Source organism: Mastomys coucha, unplaced genomic scaffold, assembly GCF_008632895.1.
Source record: "Mastomys coucha isolate ucsf_1 unplaced genomic scaffold, UCSF_Mcou_1 pScaffold12, whole genome shotgun sequence".
In the NCBI taxonomy this organism is placed as follows: domain Eukaryota; kingdom Metazoa; phylum Chordata; class Mammalia; order Rodentia; family Muridae; genus Mastomys; species Mastomys coucha.
In genome coordinates, this window is record NW_022196894.1 from 35,146,919 (window position 1) to 35,167,198 (window position 20,280).

A 20,280-nucleotide genomic window follows, 5' to 3' on the forward strand; every position below is an offset into this window, starting at 1 on the left:
GGCCATGGTTATCAAGGTGAAGCAGATTATGTTACCAACATAAGCTTTTAAGAGGTGATTATATCTAAGCTCAATGATTAAAGGAAGGTGAGTTGTTCAGAATAAATGACAAAAGAAAACCTTGGAAGAGTTCTAAAAAGCAACATGTATTGAATGGAAAAACTATCTGAAATAAATAAAATCTTAGAGGTTAAATAGAATAAAAATGCAGGGGGAAAAGCAGTTAAATAAATGATGAATCAGTTAGAACTAATTAACTTTTTGAACTTTGGAACAAAAATATTGACAAAAACAAATACAAAAATAAAGACTGAGAGATGTGTGCCACAACATCAAAAGTTCTAATAGAGTTAACTCATATCCCAGAAAGAGAAACATAAAAATATATTAAAGATACACGATATGAAATTTCCCAAGTTTTGTGGAGCCATTATGAAGTTGTGAATGTAAGAAGCTTGTTAGAACTCTTAACAGAACAAATAAAAAAACAACAAAAACAAACCGGAACAAGTTGAGGCATAACATTTTTAAATTGTCACACAGATATAAAAATTATTTAAAACAATCAGAAGAAAGACAACACACATTGTACACAGTAGGGGCAAAGTCCAAAACACTGAGGACTTCTCAGACAGAAAATACTGAAGCTAGAGGATGATGGGATATCATTAAAGCATTCATTATATTACATAAATTCCCAGTAAATGAGAGCAAATCCCAGCTCATGTCCTGACATCTTCTAAAAATCTAAATCTAGTAAGATAATTTTTTTAGGAATGAAGGAAGATAAAAGGTTATTTCAAACAAAAGAAGCTCCAGAAATCATTTTGCCAGGCCTACATGAAATGCAAATAATACTCAGAAAATAAATACAATAATAAAAGAGTATTTTATTTGTTAGTTATACCGTGACCATTTAAAATGTATAATATATCTGCAGATGCTATATAATTATAGTATATGTGATAATGAAGATAAATAGATCTATTTGGTTACAAGATGTCTGTATATTATATGAAGTGTTTTAATGTTAGCTCTAAAACACACTGAATAGTTAACAAAACATATTGTGATACTTGCATTTAATGATAAATAATGAAGATAAAATGACTATGAATAAATTACAATGTTTTTGTTATAATATTTAAATAACTTGAAAGTAGAAAGGCAAAGAAAAGCAATAAATTATAGTGAAAAACAACAGAAAGTAAATAAGTAGACCTAAATCTAGTCTTAGTGGCAATTATATTTAATGCTAATAGACTAGACATACTATTCCTAAGACAGCAAAAAACACATGACCTAAAATACGCTCACTATAGGAGAGCTAATAGATATCCATTAACAGTATGTAACATAAATGAAGCTAAACCAGAAGAATTAAAGCTGTGAGCAGGCAATTCTGTGGTCTCCATAGTTTCTTTGAAAGCATGAGTCTTACCATGTGGAACTGTGGTTTGGAAAGGTCGACTTGGGCTTTTCAGGTTCCATAAAGTCAAGCTACCATCTGAGTGGCTGCACATGAATTGTTTGCCCTCATGATGCCAATCAATTGAATGAATAGCCTAATAAAATAAAATAAAAGACAAGTACAGGGGGAAAGTAGATATATCACATCATTATATTTTCCAAAATATTTTGATATAAATTAATGTACTGATAATGTGTTCAAATTAATTTTTTCTTTTTTTGGATTTTTGAAACAGGGTTTCTCTGTGTAACCCTGACTGTCCTGGAACTCACTCTGTAGACCAGGCTGGCCTCGAACTCAGAAATCTGCCTGCCTCTGCCTCCCAAGTGCTGGGATCAAAGGTATGCGCCACTACTGCCCGGCTAAAAGTAATTTTTTTCTGAGCTAGACCAGGCTGTCTTTGGCTTCAACCTGTTAGAGGCCTTGAAAATTAATTTCCTTAAATAAAGAGTAGTTCTGACAAGATTTTAATAACTTCAGATTCCAGAACATTTTATTGTAGATCCAATGCCCTTCCTATATCCTACCATCCCTGTCTGAAAAATTGTTTACACAGAAATAAAGTATGGCTAAATAATTTCTTCTAAGATACAGGCCTAGTATCACTTAGAGTAGATAATTTTTAAAAGAAGTTGAGCTAGCACCTGAGGGCACTCTGTATGCCAGATCCCATGATATGCATTGTATATAATATATATGACTTAATCACATAAAATGTATTGTTTTTACTTTATTGTTACTTCTCAGTTTACATATGCTAATCTGACCCAGAGACAGATATTCATTTGCTCTTTAAAGTCACACTCCTTTTGGAACCCATATTCTCAACTGCTACAGTTTAGCCTCAAGCATATACTATACTAGTTAATTTAAAGCAACTAAGATTTAATTTTTAAAAATTTCAAGTTCATCCCAATAGTCTTGAACTAGATAAGAGTTGGCAATAATTACATTATTGTTTTAGTTGTATTAGTCCCTGTGATAGTACAGAATCATCTATAAAGTAGATTTTAAAGAAAGGTCTACTGAATTAGTAAGCAATTCATACTACATTTCCAAATCTGTGATATTCTTTGTGATAACTTAACAGCATATTGCATCCATTGTGTTATATGTTAAGTACAATAAGACAAGTCTCAGCGGACAAAAATAATCAGAAAGGTATATAAAACATCTTTTCCCTCAAAGAAATTGGAGAGAAAGTCAGTATAGGTGAACATGAACTTTTAGTACACATGCGCTGATACAATTACATAACTGAATGCTTTATATAACCAAGCATGAAAATTTCAGCCAGTGTGTATAGTACTGGGGTTACAGCTAACTGCTGCCATGACTAATCAATAAAAGAAAAGATATAAAATATGCTGTAGACCTCAAAATATAGGATTAAAGTGAGTATAAAAGGCAGCATGAATTCTGGACCTGTAGGGTTTATATTGTTTTTCCTTTCCTCCCTTACTCTAATCACCATTTCTATGCAGACTATATTTTTTTCTTAGCCAGTCTCCAACAAATGCATTTATAGAGGGAATGTCTTCATTTTCTTCTCTATTTCTTTCCCTTTCTGCAGATAGTTCAAACAAAATCTCACTTCTTTTGTCAATTTTAATTGAACCTCAGTCAATTTAAAATTCTTAAAACTACTTGGTCAACAAAAGTAAAGGATAAGGAAGTACCCAGACCCAAGGCTTCATCCTAACCCGGTAAAACCCTACGCAATGAAGAAGACAGAAAAATAACGTGTGTGTAGATATGTATATGATAGATGTACATGTAGATGGTGTATGTGTATATGTATGCATATGTGTATGTATATGTATAAATTATATGGGCAGTCTAACTGTCGCTTGATGAATAGTCATAGATGAATTTTTGTTTGGAAAGTCAAAACTATACTGAGAAATAATTAGCCATGAAAACATACTTCCTAATATACATATATCATATAAGTATAAGGTAGAATTACAGTAACCAGGGCACCCATACAAACAGTCGGGCTTCCGAGATCAGGACTGTAAAACTGTGCATAACTAAGGAGTTGGCAATTCAGATGATGGTGCATATTTGATTTTTGTTTATTTCATTACATTACACTATTTTCATTAAAACAGGGGCTTATTAGAAACCAATTATCAATTAACCAATGCTAAAAAAAATAGAGAGCATTAAAGAATTTGAAGGAAAAATACTAGTCATATTTTGTCAGCTGTGATATTTTTTTCCTGAAAACAAAAATTCTAAACTATATAGTAATCTGACAAAAGGAAATAGGAAGTTCCCCATGGATTCAAAATATTTCACTCCAGTCAAACAGAAATTTTCTGAGATTATTAAAGGATTATTGATATAAAGAAAAATGGCATTGTAGAAGAAATCCTTTCCTTATTTGTTTATTGAGAAAATGTTCATTCTCTAGTCTGGAGTGGCCTGAAGCTTTGTGTTAATCCTTTTGCCTCACCTTCCCAAGAGCTGGGAGTAGACTCACATCCTAAACACCCAGCTGGAAGTAACTTTTCATGGCTAATTATTTTTCAATATGATATTGGATTTCCAAACAAAAATTAAACTCCTCTATGCATATTCATCATTGACCAATTAAATAGTTCAAATAGCTTTTTGGTGCCTGAGGAACTAATGGGATTTTGATATATAGAAGAGACAAGAAGAGAGTTCATGCGAAAGCAAATAACAGGAGCAAAATCTTAAAGGTAAGAAGTAAATTATAACATTAAAAGGTAGTGAGCAACAGGTTCCAAATGTGTTAACTGTTTATCAAGATACAATAAATTGTACTTTAAAAAAAGAAAAAACGGGGCTGGTGAGATGGCTCAGCGGGTAAGAGCACCGACTGCTCTTCAGAAGGTCATGAGTTCAAATCTCAGTAACTACATGGTGGCTCACAACCACCCGTAATGAGATCTGACGCCCTCTTCTGGTGCGTCTGAAGACAGCTACAGTGTACTTACATATAATAAATAAATAAATCTAAAAAAAAAAAAAAAAAAAAAAAAAAAAAAAAAAAGATAAAAAAAGAAAAAACAAAAAAGCACCACAGCCTTAGCTCTCACACCTAGACCCTGCTAACAAACAAGAGAGTCATTCAAAGGTTCTGATGTGGAGAATTATGTGATTTTTGAAAGAAAAAGGACATGCATGATCGGAACATGGCTGTCCTCTGAGAGGCACTACCAGCAGCTGACTAGTCGGACAGATGCAGATCCTTACACCCAACATTGGACTGAAATCAGGGACCCCTGTGATTGAAATAGATGGATTGAAGAAACTGAAGGGGAGAGCGTCCCCATGGGAAAATCCGAAGTCTCAACTAACCCAGACCCCAGGAGCTTCCAGAGAATGAATCACCAACCAGGAACATACAGTCATTAGGCCCCTGGCACAAATATAGCAGAGGTCTGCCTGGTCAGACCTTAGTGGGGGAAGATGCACTTAATCCTTGAGAGACTTGAGGCCCCAGGGAAGGGGGAGGTTTGGTGGGGGGAGCACCCTCTTGGAGCCAAGGGGGAGGAGGAATGGCATGAGGAATTATGAGGGTGGAAAACCAGGAGGGGGGCAATGACTGAAATGTAAACAAACAATTTTTTAAAAAAGAAAATCTTTGTTAGTGAAGAATATGCAGAAAGGTAGATGTTAAGAGACTCCTATAACCAGTTAAGCATTTTAACCTAGGATATTGGGTGTAGAAATGAGGATAAAGAGAAAATAAGAGAATGGTAATAATAATAAAGACAAAATCAAAAGGCCTGTAAAAACAGAAGAAGAGTTAAACAGAAAGCATTAGTATGGACACTCCAAATTGATCTTTTAAAAGAAAAAAAGAACACAGAAAGTGGTATAAGCAATAAACTATAAATTCAGTTCTGATGATATTTATACTTTATTATTAAATTACTAGATATTACATATAAAGCTTAAGAGAGGGGTAAAGGCCAGGGATTTTCAGTTGTATTAAGTTTATTGCTTGTATAGGTAATATTAGAAATGAGAACTATTACAAACAAACATAAATTAGAGGATAGAGCAAAAGACAGTTTTTGAGAGGGAAGGGGTTTACTACATTGTTTGGCCTCAAACTGTTGACATAACTTGTCTTTGTGCTTCAGTCTATCAAACACCTAGTATATGCCAGTGTACCAGACTTGAGCACCCAAAATTTAAATGAGTCAGAGATGGAGAAAAGAGGCATAATAACTGAGATAGGCACAAACAAGCAAGAAAGATAACCATTTTAAGCATGTTCCTTTAAAAATTACAAAAGAGACCTTTGTGTATAGTGCTGAGAAGAGTGTTGATGACTTATGGATGATCTTAGAGACTCATTAAAGATCGCTCATCTTAGAGACTCATTAAAGATCGCTTCTGGTTAGGACAAAGTGCTAAGAAAGATTGAAAAGCTTTGCAGTAAAATTACATTTATGTCTATCTCCATTACAATGACAGGGCCTACGAATCTGTAGTTGGCAAATACATATAATTTATTTATGTGCATATATAAGATAAGTCAATATATAAACTGGTCTCTATGTATAAATTAGGTATATGTTCATACTCCACTAACTCAGAATATTTCTATTTAAAATTTCAATTTCAAAATTAATATGCTTACATTTTAAGGTTGGAAAATTTATTTCCTTACACTATTGGCAAAAGAAAAACCTAATTTAGCATTTTCCTTTTTGTTTCCTGTTGATCTAGTCGTTTCTAATTCTAGCAGGCTAAATAATATTTGGGCTTTTCTCTAGATCTTTTCTTGAAAAAAGGAAGAAATATGCATATCATATCTTTGTATTTTTGTGTACTTAACAGCAATAAAAAAATATTAGCCTAGCTCCTTAGAGCCATTTTTTACTTATGATTCAGATGTACTGGAAATTGATATGAATAACATAATTGTATAATATTGCTTACATGGTTGTTATTTTTTTATCAATCATGATCAAATAGCCCAGGTACTATGCAACTAACTTCTGGACTCTTTGGTAATCTTCTATATACCATAAATTTTAATTTGAGAGAACCATTAAGAAATGAGCTGCGGGGGCTAGAGAGATGGCTCAGTGGTTAAGAGCCGGGGTCCTGAGTTCCCAGCAACCACATGTTGGCTCACAACCATCTGAAATGGAATCTAATGCCCTCTTCTGGTGTGTATGAAGACAGCAACAATATACTCACATATATAAAATAAAAATTATTTTTAAAAAAGAAATGAACTATGGATTTTGTAAAATACAATGCTTAGCAATATTTTATTTTGATGTTTTAATACTGTGTATACATACATGTGTGTATTTGTGCAGGTGAGTATAGTCCCTGCCTGAGGAGGCTAGAAGAAGGAGTCAGATTCCATGGAGCTGGAGTTACATGTAGTTGTGAGCTACCAGATATTTGAAGTGGAAACAAATTTAGGTACTATCAAGAGCAGTACATGCTCTTAACCACTAAGACACTTCTCTAGCCCATGAAATATATCTTTAGGCACCCAAACTGTACATTTTTAATTGTTGTGATGCAATGGAGGAAAAAGATACTGTCAAGTATTCCAAGGCAACTAGAAGTCCAATGGGTGATATATTTTTTCCCTCTAATCTAAAAAGAAGTGTTCTAAAAGAAATAGATGGGAGAGACTCTTTTTCTGCTTATGTCTTTTAAATTATGTGGCAATATATGCATACAAGAGTGAATGTTAACTAGGCAGAGTTTTTAATCTGTATTTTCCTTCTATCTTTCCCCACTCCTACCTTACTTCTAATTTAAAGTACATCTGATCATCTTTGTTTCCACAGCTACAAAAAAGTCTCCCCTTTTCATCTTCTATGCCAGCTGCAGTGTCTTCATGTAACTTCTTTTAAAATGGAGAATTATTAGTGGCCTGGACCAAAAGCACAATCAAAAACATCATCTGGGAGAAACCTAATCAAGCCTCAATTATGTAAACTATATATAAAAAATAGACCTCAAGAGACTTATTGTCACTTATTTGGTCCTATTCTCAAAATACTTCATTATTCTGTGAAGTAATAGAAGAAAAAAAGCCTTCAAACTGTCTTGATCTTTTAGCCACAGAAAATGTATTCTCTAAGTAAGGTTTGGATATTACCCTTGGAAACCTGAAGGTCAAGAAGCAAGATGTGAGTGTGGAGTCTACATCAAAGAAAGGGGGATGAGATAAATCAAGACTACATGATAAGTGAAACAATATATACATAGACAAAAATAGGTAATGATCTCCCAAATTGGCAATCACGGCAGAATTCCTATTCAAAAATAATTGACAGTTGAAATTTACACGAATAACAAGACTATTAAGCACTAAGTACAAGTAGTGTCCTAGTGATTAAAGACACCAGCAAAGCACAAGACTCCAGAGTAAAGAAGTGATGCATCCCCAAAGCGTTCAAAACTGTCAGCTGAAAGCACTCACCTCATCGTAATAAACTCTCAGGTCTGCTCTTTTAGATTTCAAGTCCCAGAATACCACAGTGCCGTTTTCATAGCCTATTAACAGCTGGAAAACAGTAAAACAACCATTTCTTAATTCTGACATTTATTTGAACTGTGTTCAAGCAATAATGATAATACCATAAAGAAAAAAACATTCTATATAACAAAACCTGATTTATACTAACTTTTCCAGCACTGAGATATGCTTCTTTCTTTTAAATTTTTTTTAAAAATTAGATGTTGATGTAATTAAAAACAAATTAAAGGGCAATAGAAACATGCAATATAGAACTCTGATGGGTTCAAAGCATCAAGGAAACATGTAAATAAACATGATACAATATATTTTAAAAGATAAAATATTTTGAAAGAAAAATAGGATAAAAAATGAAGACAAAATAAGGGATGAAGTGTTATTAACTTCTAATATACCATTTAGTCCTATACTAAATAGACAAAAATAGTTCTGTATTTCTTTATTCCAACTCTCTTTACTTTGAACATCTAGGTCATGATATTTGTACCTGATAATGCTGATATAGCCACTCATGTTGGGGATCAAATGTAGGTAGGACCTTGGACATATTAGACAGAATCTCTACCACTGAGCTACATCCAAAGCCTTGAGCAAGTATCTTAAACTGATGGCTTATACACCTTCACCTTTTTTCCAACATATTTTTATTAATTCTTTAGGAATCTCACATTATGCACCCCAATCACATTTATAACCCAGTCCTTCCATGTCTTTCCCCCCAACCTTGTGGCTTCCCCCCACAATATATAAAATCTAATTTATGTAATTTGTATACTCACTGGAGCAAAGTCAAACTGGCAGTGCCCTGTCCCTTAAATAAAACTGGGTCATTCCCTCCCATACCTAATCCACTCCTTTAAAAGCCATCAGTGTGGAGAGCTAACTTCAGCATCCTTAGTATTTATCCTGTCTACAAGTAATAAGGGCATGGGGGAGGGAGCAGAGACTGTAGGAATGGGCAACCAACCAATAAATGTCCTAACTTGAGACCCATCCAATGGGCAAGCACCAATCCCTGACACTATTAATAATACTCAGTTGTGCTTGCAGAGAGGAGCATGTTGTTCTTGGAGAAGCTTCACCCATCAGCTGACTCAGACAGATATAGACACCACAGCCAAACAGTGGATAGAGATTGGCGATTCTTGTAGAATAGGGGGAAGGATTTTGGTCCAGAAGGGGATAGAAACTACACAGGAAGACCAACAGTCAACTAGCCTGGACCCTTGGGGCTCTCAGAGACTGAACCACCAACCAAAGAACATACAGGGACTGGACCTAGGCCTCCCTGCTCATATGTAGCAGATGTGTAGCTTTACCTTCACGTAGGTCCTGAACAACTGGAGCAGGGGCTATCCCAAAAGCTGTTGCCTGTCATATTACCCAAATATTATCTTAGAGAATGCTGTGCACTTATTGCATTGTAAAGACTCATTATCTTCAGTCAAAGGCCAGAATGTGCTGGAAATCAAGATAATTTCAACCATGAGGATGGCAGAAGACAGGAGCCTTGTATGGCTGTCCTCAGAGAGGCTCTACCAGCAGCTGACTGAGACAGATGCAGATAAGCCAACTATTGGACTGAGGTCTGGGAAACCTACGGTTGAATTAGGGGAAGGATTGGAGGAACTGAAGGCAACCCAATAGAAAGAACAACAGTATCAACTAATCCGGACTCCTCAGAGCTCCCAGAGACTAACCCATCAAATGAAGAGCATACATGGGCTGGTCCGTGGCCCCTGGCACGTATGTAACAGAGGACTGCCTTGTCGGGCCTCAGTGGAAGAGAATGTGGTCAATCCTGTAGAGGCTTGATGCCCCAGGGAAGGTGGATGTTGGGGCATGGGTTGGATGGATGGGTGATTAGGGGGTGAGGGGAAGGGAGTACTCTCTCAGAGGCAAAGGGGAGGGGAGATGTGGTGAAGAACCCTTGGAGGAGGGACAAGGAAAAGGAGTAACATTTGGAATGTAAATAAATAAAACAATCTTAAAAAAACAGCTTCCTGTTTAGGCTGCTACTGTTTGGAGGTGGGGTAGGGGTTGTCACAGAAACCTTCTTGTCCCTTTTTCTCAACTATGTATCTGCCGTCCTTGCTATCACTGCAAAACTAGCTTCTTTGCTCTCTACAGTCAGTATGGATCATGGACTTCCACATGATTTCTGGTGAGAGAACAGACCGTGAACATGGCCTCTGGCTGCCTTCTTTTTAACTTCCCTTAAAATGTTAAAACTTCTTTAAAGTTCTCTATCACGTCAATATTAGCTAAGTGCAGTCTACAGTGTAAACTGTACAGGTCCTAAAAGCACCCTGGAGACAAATGTCTGCGGTGGACTTTTTAGATTAGATTAATTGAGGTGAATAGGTCTATCCTAAATGCAGGTGACTACATTCTGTGAGCCAGGGCCTTGGACCGCCTCAACAGGAGAGAGCTTACTCGGAATGCACATTCCTCATTCTTTCCTTCCTGACTGGGATCTGCAGCACCATGCTGCCGTCTCTGTTCCCTCCTCACCATGATAGGCTTTCCTTCAACTACATATAAAAGTAACATCTTAATTCCACAAATTACTTTGGACAGGTATTTTGTTGCAGCAATAGGGAAAGTAACTACCAATATGCTAGTGTTTACATTTAAATCAATACAAAGTATTTAAAAAATAATTGTCTTCCTTTTAAAAATAGAAAAATTCAAAATAGGTAAGATTTAGATGTTATCAATGAAATATGAATTATCCTATTTCTGTTATTTATTTTTCTGTGTGTGATGTTGTGCCAGTATTGTATGTGGACCACATGCATGCCTGGTGCCTGTTGAGGCCAGAGAGGGTCAGAGTTCCTGGAGCTGAGGTTACAGTCAGTTGTGAGCTGCTAAGTAGGTGCTGCGATCTGAACAGAGATCACCTTCAAGAGTAACAAGTCCTCTCAAGCACTGACCCATTACTCAGCCCCTAGACTTATTTTTTAAGCTATACCTTATACACAAATGCTTAGTTATAAAGCCATAGATGACCACATTCAAATTGATTTGACAAAAGTGTTGAGCTTTCTGATGTGCTAACAAAAAGGAAATGGTTTTTATAAATGTTAAATAACAAAATAGTATATAATTCAATAATATTATTTAAAATCAAATTTATATAAGGACTAATACTCTATAACAAACTGTATTTTAAATAAATAAACATTGTACATGTGAAAGAAAAGGGTGAACAATAAGACAAATATTTATCTAGTATATTTATATACATAGTATATATTGATATTATTTTTTAATTTAAAAAGTTTTTTAAAACTATTTAAGCAAAAAATCAGTAAGACAATATTTACAAATTTAAGTCACAGATAAATTTAAAATTTTAAGTCTTTTCAGAAATTTAAAAATAATTATTAAAAGAAAAAATTTTGTCTAGAAAACATTGGAAAAAATCCTAGTGTAAGCATTAAGATATGAAATATTGGATTTTAAAATATCTTGTTATTGAGATAGCTATATAAAAATATAATGCAGAAAGTAAGGCATTAGAATCACTTATAGAATTAAAGATGAGAAAAGCAACTCCAAAAATCCAACATACATCAACTGGGTCACTCTATAATGCTGAGTCTGACAAAAACAAGACCACCATGTGGCCCATTTATAATGTCCAATATATAAATATAATTTAAGATATATCTTATAATTGAATGTAAATAACATAAAGGCAAGATTAGGTCACAAGTCCACTATTTTCTCATAGTGTATTAAAACTGTACCAGAAGAGATTATCTATTTGAAAGTATATATTAAATTCCAAACAATCAAAATTGTAGGCATTACAGTGAAGTAAAATCAAAGGTCAGTGACAAAAATACTTTGGAAACAATATTTCTAAGTAATTAAAGCACAAAAATTATTTTTAAAACTTTGAAAGAAATGAACAAAATATCATATATTGATTGATTACCTAACCCACCATAGTGTTCAGGGATCCTTATATGGAGCTCCAGGTAAGAACCCCCCCAGAATCAGGCAGCCTGCCTGCCATCAGCCACCCTACCCACTTCATTGTTCAAGGACTACGTAGAGGCTGGCCTAGAATTCCATGTAGGGACCTTAGAGTCAGCCCACCTGCCTGCCACCCCACCCACTCACTGTACCACCCCATAGCTGAACTGAGATAACATCTTACAACCCCATTTTCACATCAGCACAGAGTAACCTCAAGACTGTAAAGCAAGCACAATTTAGCTGGTCTACAACTTGACAAGTTGGGTCACAGCAAAAAAATAGAAATAAAAATAAAAATAAAAAATCTAATATCCACTCAACCTAGGCAAGACCAGGTATTCACACTAAGAAAAAGAACTTAACTCAAGATGCTTAGGTCCCATTGAAAAACACAACCGATATACGTAACTCAGGCAATGTGGTTCCTCCAGAAATTAGCATCCCTCACTATAATGCACCCCCCAAAAGCAACTTAGTTGATTCACAATGCAATGATTTCAAAATAGCAATTATAAATACTTTCAAGGATATGAAAAAATGCCTGAATGAAGACCAAAAAACCACAAACACTTGAATTAAATAATAAGAAAAATTTAAAAAGGAAAATAAAAAGTTAAGATTTTTAATCTCTAAAGAGAAAAAAGCCAAATTGAGATAAAATTCAAAATGGAAAACTTAGTAAGTTGAACAAAACTAAGAGGAAAGCTTCACCAACAGACTGGATCTGAAGTGAAAGAGAAAATATTAGGTCTTAAAGAAAGGGTAAAAGCAGTAAGTCATTCAGTCAAGGAAAATGTTAAATCAAAAAAAAAAAAAAAAAAACAGGAAAGGATCAGGGAGAACTCAGAGGCACTGTACAAATACCAAAATTATGAATCAAAGGTATAAAAGAAGAAACCCAAATCAAAGGCATAGAAAATAATTTCAACAAAATTAGAAAGGAAAATTTCCTAAATCTAAAGAAAGAGATGTCTATCAAGATACAAGAGGCATATGGAGTATCAAATAGCTAGGACTAGAAAAGAAATGACCCACATAACATAATAATCAAAACATTAAATATACAGGAAAAACAAAAACAAGAGCAAAAAGAGAAAGACCAGGTCACATATAAAGACAGCAATGGACGCAATAGAGAACCAAAAGAGGTCTAAGAGAACACCCACCACAACAAAGTAAGAGGAATTAATAACGCTATTCAACTTTCAGTATGAAAGTTCTCAATTCCTAAGTAAAAATAGAAAAACATTGTGTTAGAAAACAGGATTAACATTTTTACTTCCTACAAGAAACATATCTCACCATTAATGATCTGATAATACCACCTCACAGTAAAGGGATGAAAAAACCATTCCAAACAAGTGGAGCTAAGAAACAAGCAGGCGTAACTACTCTAACATCTGACAAATAGACTTCAAAGCAAAACTAGTCAGAACAGAAAGGAAAGAACATTTCATACCCTTTCAAGAAAAGTCTAACAAAGGATATCAAGAGCAATAAAAACTGCATAAAGTAGAAAAACAATATAATACTGAGTGAAAACTTGGGTCAAGGCATAAATCAAAAGCAAATTTTTAAAATTCCTAAAATCTAATGAAAATGAAAACACAATATATCAAAATCTATAGGACACGGTGAAGGCGTGTTCTAAGAGAAAAGTTAACATATTATTAAGTATCTACATTAAAAATGTGGAGAGCTCAAATCAATAACATAAAGATGCACATAAAAGTCTTAGAAGAACAAGAACAACACCTAAAAGAGGAGATGGAAGTAAATAGCAAAAGTCAGAGAAAAATTAGTTAAATATAAACAAAAGCATAAAAAGTCAAGAAAATTAAGAATTGGTTCTATGAAAAGATTGACAAGATTGACAAAGCTTAATCCAAATTAACCAAAAGAAAAAGATAGAAAGAATCAAAATTAATAGAACCAGAGGAGAAAAGAGAAGCATTACAACAAAAAGAGAAAGACCAGAAAGATACCAAGGAAATTCAGAGAATCATAAGATAGTCTTTTTTATTAAAACCTATATTCCAGTAATCCAGAAAAATCTAAAAGTAATGGTGAATTTCCAAAGATGAAATAAATAATTTAAATAGACCCATGACAACCAGTGAAATAAAAGTAGCAAATAGAATTTTTTCAACTGTCTGCAGCTGGGGGGTGGCTGGAAGGAGGACATCCAAGTGACTACCTGGGGCAGCACCACTGAGTGAATGTGTGATGGAGAGAAGAGAAAGATGGAGTATGTGGTATATAGAGAGGAGAGAAAGCCAAGCTAAGTGGTTTCATGCACTGTAGAGTGAGTTAGAACTGGAGATTCAACAGTGGTGAAGAACAAGTAAATACGAGGACACTAAGCACCTGGGACCATGATGTGATCTGGGCCCAGGCTGCAATCAGGTGCCATGTCTGGGTCGGTGGCCCTATGGCAGCTGGGGTCTGTATTAATGTCTGTGGCTCATGCTGTCTTTGAAAGTCATATGGATGCCAATGGTCTAATTGATGGCCAGAGGCCATACTGACACCAGGAGCCAAACTGATCTGAGTAGCCTATGCTGCCATCTGAGGCCATGGTGAAATCTTGCCCCAGGCTGCTACTGAAGACCATGTCTGGGTCCATGGTCCTGTTGCAGCTGGCATCTGTGTTGATGTCTGTGGCCCAAGTTACCACCAAAGGTCATGTGGATGTCTGTGGACTAGACTGCCACTTGAAACCATGTAGACTTCTGAGGGCTGTGCTGCCACTGAGGGACATACTGATCTGAGTGGCCCGTGCTGCCATCTGAGGCCATGGTCAGATCTGGGCTTATGTTGCCACCACGGGGCCATGTCTGGGTCTGCGGTCCCATCAAAACCAGGGTCTGTATTGATGTTTAAGACCTGTTTAAAGGCCATATTGATGTCATAGCACAGTGGTAAGCTGGTCCCACCCCTAGTCTGAGGCAGGAGAGCTGACTGCCACTCAAGAGAAAGCTAGCCCTACCCCCCAGCAGCAGCAGCACTCAGAAGAGCACCCTTGCACGAGGCCTGAACATCATGGTAGAGCTGGCCTTGGTGGTGTGAGCGCAAACAGCCCAAGGGTATGAGAGCAGGAGACCTGGCCCCATCCTTCTCCTGGGCAAAGTTTAAGAGCTGGCCCTGGTGGTGTGGGTACAGGAGAGCTGGAAGGCTGACAAATTCAACTTTAAACCAGGCCCAGATGCAGCGCTCTGAGTAGAACACCTACATTGTATCTATGAACTGCAGAAGCATGTAAAAGAGCTGGTCCTGCAGATCCAAAGCTTCAGTACCTCCATAACATAGGGGTAACAACTGGATATCCAGGAGTCCCAATGAGGATACAGTACTGATAGTGTGGTGGAAGCCAGAAGTCTTCAACTAGACCAATGACTCATTGCAATGAGCACTGGAAGTAAAGCAAGAGAGTTTACATTCACACTATGACACACTACAGCATCCATGGCAAGATTTGTATTGTGTTGTTTTCTTTTAGGGGGAATTTGTAAGAGTAGAGGGCAGAAATGAAAGGACAGAGTGGGATTGGGGTGTGTGATATGAAATTCACAAAGAGTCAATAGCTAAAAAAAATTCCAACCAAAAAAAGTTCAGGACAAGATGGATACAGTGTTAGAATTCTACTAGAACTTCAAAGAACAAAATATACCACTACTTCTTAACTTATTCCATGAAGCAGAAATGGAAGGAATACTTCCAAGTTCTTTTTATGAATCCAGTATAACACTGATACTAAAACTAGAAAAAGAGTCATCAAAAGAAGAAAATTATAGGCCAATTTCTCTGAGCATGTATACCAAAATACTTGCAAACTAAATTTGACATTAGGAAAGCCTATTCACATGGTCAAGTCAGTTTCATCCCAAAGATTCAGGGACGTTTAACATATGTAAATCAGTAAGTGTAATTCACCACATAAATAGACTCAAGTAGGGAAACCATATGATCACACCCTTAGATGCAAGAAATGCTCATGACAAAATCCAAAATTCCTTCATGAAAAAGTACTAGAGAATCTAGGTGCATAGAGAAGATATCTCAACTTGATACACATGATATTTGACAAGCCTATAGCCAGCATCATGCCAAACAGGGGAAAACACAAAAAGCATTATTAAAATATATTAACATAATAAAATATGTTGAAATAAGTAGTAAGAAAAAGCTGTCTTCTTTCCCCACTCCTGTTCAACATAGCACTCGAAATCTTACCTAGAGCGATAGACAATGAAAGCGATAAAGGGGATAAAAGAGGAAAGAAAGAAGTCAAAGTATCCTTCTCTGCAGACATTATGAGTCTCTGTATAAGACAGTGAAGAGATTCCGGCAAACCTCCTATCACCTTGAACAAAGTAGCAGGATTCAAAACTAACACGAAACTAGTAGCCTACTAATATACAAACAGTGAACATATTGAAATGAATCAGAGAGACAGTACCATCTTCAGTACCCCCCCCCCAAAAAAAGCAAGCAAAATGAACAGAAATAACAAACAAACAAAACCTAAACAAACCAACCAGCAAACAAAACCAAAATACCCTCTTGGAATAAATCTAACTAAGAAAATGAAAATCTTGCATAGTGAAAACTGGTTTTAACACAGAAGAAAGAAATTCAAGAAGTTACCAGAGAGGAAAAGCCCTCTTGTGATATAGTTTGGTGACTAGTATTGTGAAAATTACCATTCTGCCAAAACAATTTTTTACAGATTTAATGGATTCCTCATCAAGATTTCAATGCAAATCTTTACAGAATTGGAAAATTCATCAGAAATCTCATATGGAAGCACAAAAACCAAACCAAACCAGACAACAAAAACAAGATAGACCAAATAACCCTAGACAATAAAGAATGGCAAGAGGATATGAAAATCCTGATTTAAGAAATATTACAGAGATATAGTAACAAAATTAGTTTCATAGTAGCAAAAAGCCAAACACATTGTTCAATGGAACATAATTGATCTAATATATAGTTAAATCTAATATAATTAGGTTTAAGTCCACAGATCTCAAGAATACTTGGTTTTTAACAAAGAAGACACAAAAACACACTGGAGAAAACACATCTAGATAGCATCATGCAGAAAAATTAAACAAAATCCTTATCTGTCAGCTTGCACAAAACTCAAATGGACCAAGGACCTCAACATAAACCCTGAAGATAGAGGAATAGGTAGCAAATACACTTGAACTTATACATACAGGTAAGGATGTTCTAAGCATATATCCAGTCGCACTAGCATTATCAGTTGATTAGTGGGAACTCATCAAATTAAAAAGCTTCTGTACTACAAAGGATACTACCACTAGAGTGAAGCCTAGCAACTGGTAAAAAATCTTTTCTAGCTACACATGAGGATTTGTATCTGGAATACACATACACACACATGCATACACACAAACTTCAAAAAACTAAACATCAAGACAACTAACTGATATACAATTTTAAAATATCAGACATGGAAGTTGTTGTGATAAATCTCCAACCCCAATAAGCCTATGCAAGGAAAATGCAAACTCAGTTATATATTTATAAACTGCAGGCCTAAATTGGACAGATATGCCTCAACACCACTTTCGTCCCCAGCTCTGAAATTCCTTACTAATTACAATTTCTCCAGGTCATGTGCTTCTGCTCCATCTTCCTTCCAATTTCTCTCCCTCTGTCCTCTTCTATTCACTGTCTCCTCCAATTCCTCCTCCTCCTCTTCTCTTCCTGAAAACCCACTTCCTCATTTTCACCCAGCAATTGGCTATTTGTCATCTTTATTAGCCAGTCAGATAATTAAAGGAAATTCCTCTACAGGACCTAAACAGAATTCTTAAAAGATGAAATACAAATGGCTGAGAAACATTTTTTTAATATTAAATATTTTGAGAACTCTGGGGCTCAAGGTCCATTTTCTGAATAGGTCATTCAATTATTCTTTGTTCTTGAGTTCTTTATATATACTGGATACTAATCCCCTGTCAGACATAGAGCTTGGAGATATTCCCCTCATTCTGTAGGCCTCCTCTTTCAAGAAAATTGTTGCAGGTGCTTGTTACTTTAGCTGTATAAAAGCTTAATTTTATGAAGTCACTTTTGTCAATTTTTGGTCTAAATTCTTAGACACATGGAGTCCTATTCAGAAAGTTCTTTACCTATATCATGAAGGGTATGTTTTCTTTTAACAGTTTCAGGTTCCACAATTAAGTCTAATTCACTTGGAGTTTGTTTTTGTACAAGGAAACAAGTATGGGTCTAATTTCATTCTTCTGTATGTTGTAATCCGGTTTCCCCAACATCATTTGTTGAAGGTGTTTTCTTTTTACCAGCCTATGTTTTGGTATCTTTGTCAAATATCAGATGGATGAAGTTAAATATATTCATTTTGGGTCTTCAATTTTGGTCTATATGTCTGGTTTTGTGCCAGTACCATATTGTTTTTATTATTATGGCTCTGTAGGATATCTTAAGATCTGGAATGGTAATCACTCCAGCATTCTTTTTTTCAGCATTGTTTTGGCCATCTAAGTATTTTGTGGTTCCATATAATTTTTAGGATAGTTTTTTCCAATTTCTGTGAAAGCTGAAGATAAATATCTGCCATATGGCCCAGCTATACCACTCCATGGCATATACACAAAGGATTCAACATCATATTACACAGAGACTTGCTGAGCCATGTTCATTGCTGCTTTCTTCACAATAGTTAGGATATAGAAACAACCTTCATCTGATGAATATGCTATGCATTACATACATACTATGGATAGATATCCATAAATACATACATATGTATGTATGTTATTATATATACTATGGAATGCCATTCTGCTATAGAGAAAAATGAAATCATGAACTTTTCAGAAAAAAAATGGATGAAACTAGAAAAGATCACATTGAGTGAGCTATCAGAGACCCCAAAAGACAGAGATTGTATATTCTCTCTCATTGGAGGCTCCTAGCTCCAAATCGTTAGAATTGAGTAGACACACTAAAATAACTGCAAAACAAAGTAAAATTTAAAAAGGGACCATTGTCAGGAATAATAAAGGAATAACATGGTATATGGAAAGTGGAAAAAGGACTTGTTGTAATGGGGAGGAGATAAATACAGAAGGAGAATAAAATAATAGTAAGCATATCTGAAAAAGTCATAAGCAATTATGTTAATTGCTTAATAGAAACTATAATACATATAAGTCTGTATAAATGTACATAAATAGTTTAAATGAAAATTTCCCATGTGGAATGACAATGTTCCCTCCAAGATCCAAAGACCACCTAATAAAAACCCTAACACTAATTATGAGAAGCTCTCTTTTGAGTTATTGGTCAGGGTTGGCCAAGAGACTCTGCAAAACATTACAAGGTACTGCTATTACCTTTGGTTGACCACCAGAGGTGGAGATAAGTTCCTATTATTGAAGACACCATGAACAACTACACAATGGACTACTATTCATCTATTAAAAACAGACATCATGAATCTTTCAGGTAATGGATAGAACTTGAGAATATCATCCTGAGTGAGGTAACCCAGTCCCAAAGAACATGTATGGTATGTACTCACTTATAAGTGGCTATCAGCCATAAACAACCGTAAAACTGGTCAGTGTGTAGAAAATCAGAAACTTCAAATTAAGTGGGTTTAAAAGAGAGAAAAAGAACATGAAATTGGATGGATATATAGTTGGGGATGAATATGGAAGGAGTTGGGGATGGGCTGATCAAAAGATAATATATGAAATCCTCAAAGAATTAACAAAATATTTTAAAAACCAAATATTAAAATTTATGAGATACAGCTAAATATTGAAATTTATTTTTTATAAATACATGTGGAAAGAAAAATTACTAAATACTGTCAACATCTAAGCAATGTTAAATAGTAGGAATCTTTGCTTCACTTCTGCTCACAGGAAAAAGCAAAGTCCGCATTAAGTAGGATATATTCATAGCTTTGTGTAAACTTTACAACCTTAGGTTCACAAAGTTCCACTTTCCCCTTATAATACAAAAATATCATTTTTATCAAAAGAATTTTATTAAAAGCTCTTTTGTATCAGTTTTCATTGTATTTTTCTTTTTCTGTTGCTATATAAACTATATTGATTTTTAAAAGTTAAAGTATATTCCAAAGATGTAGAAAAGTTGGTTTTAAGTAACCATGGGTTGCTGGGAATTGAACTCAGGACCTCTGGAAGAGCACAATCAGAGTTCTTAACCACTGAGCCATCTCCCTAGCTATCTCCTGAGAGGCTCTGACAGTACCTGACTAACACAGATGTAGAGGCTCACAGCCATCCAT

The 20,280-nt window shown here is 35.4% G+C and overlaps 1 protein-coding gene across 8 annotated transcripts in view; it reads right to left on the minus strand.

The window, feature by feature from the left end:
- The window catches only part of Stxbp5l (syntaxin binding protein 5 like), a 268,083-nt gene that overhangs the window by 151,738 nt on the left and 96,065 nt on the right, over nucleotides 1-20,280 (minus strand). For all 8 annotated transcript variants that reach the window (XM_031363837.1, XM_031363833.1, XM_031363831.1 and 5 more), the window contains exons 8-9: nucleotides 7,914-7,997; nucleotides 1,442-1,565 (exon numbers count right to left, since the gene is read on the minus strand). In XM_031363837.1, the coding sequence (XP_031219697.1) occupies nucleotides 1,442-1,565; nucleotides 7,914-7,997 (208 nt within the window). The remainder of the gene's footprint in view (nucleotides 1-1,441; nucleotides 1,566-7,913; nucleotides 7,998-20,280) is intronic.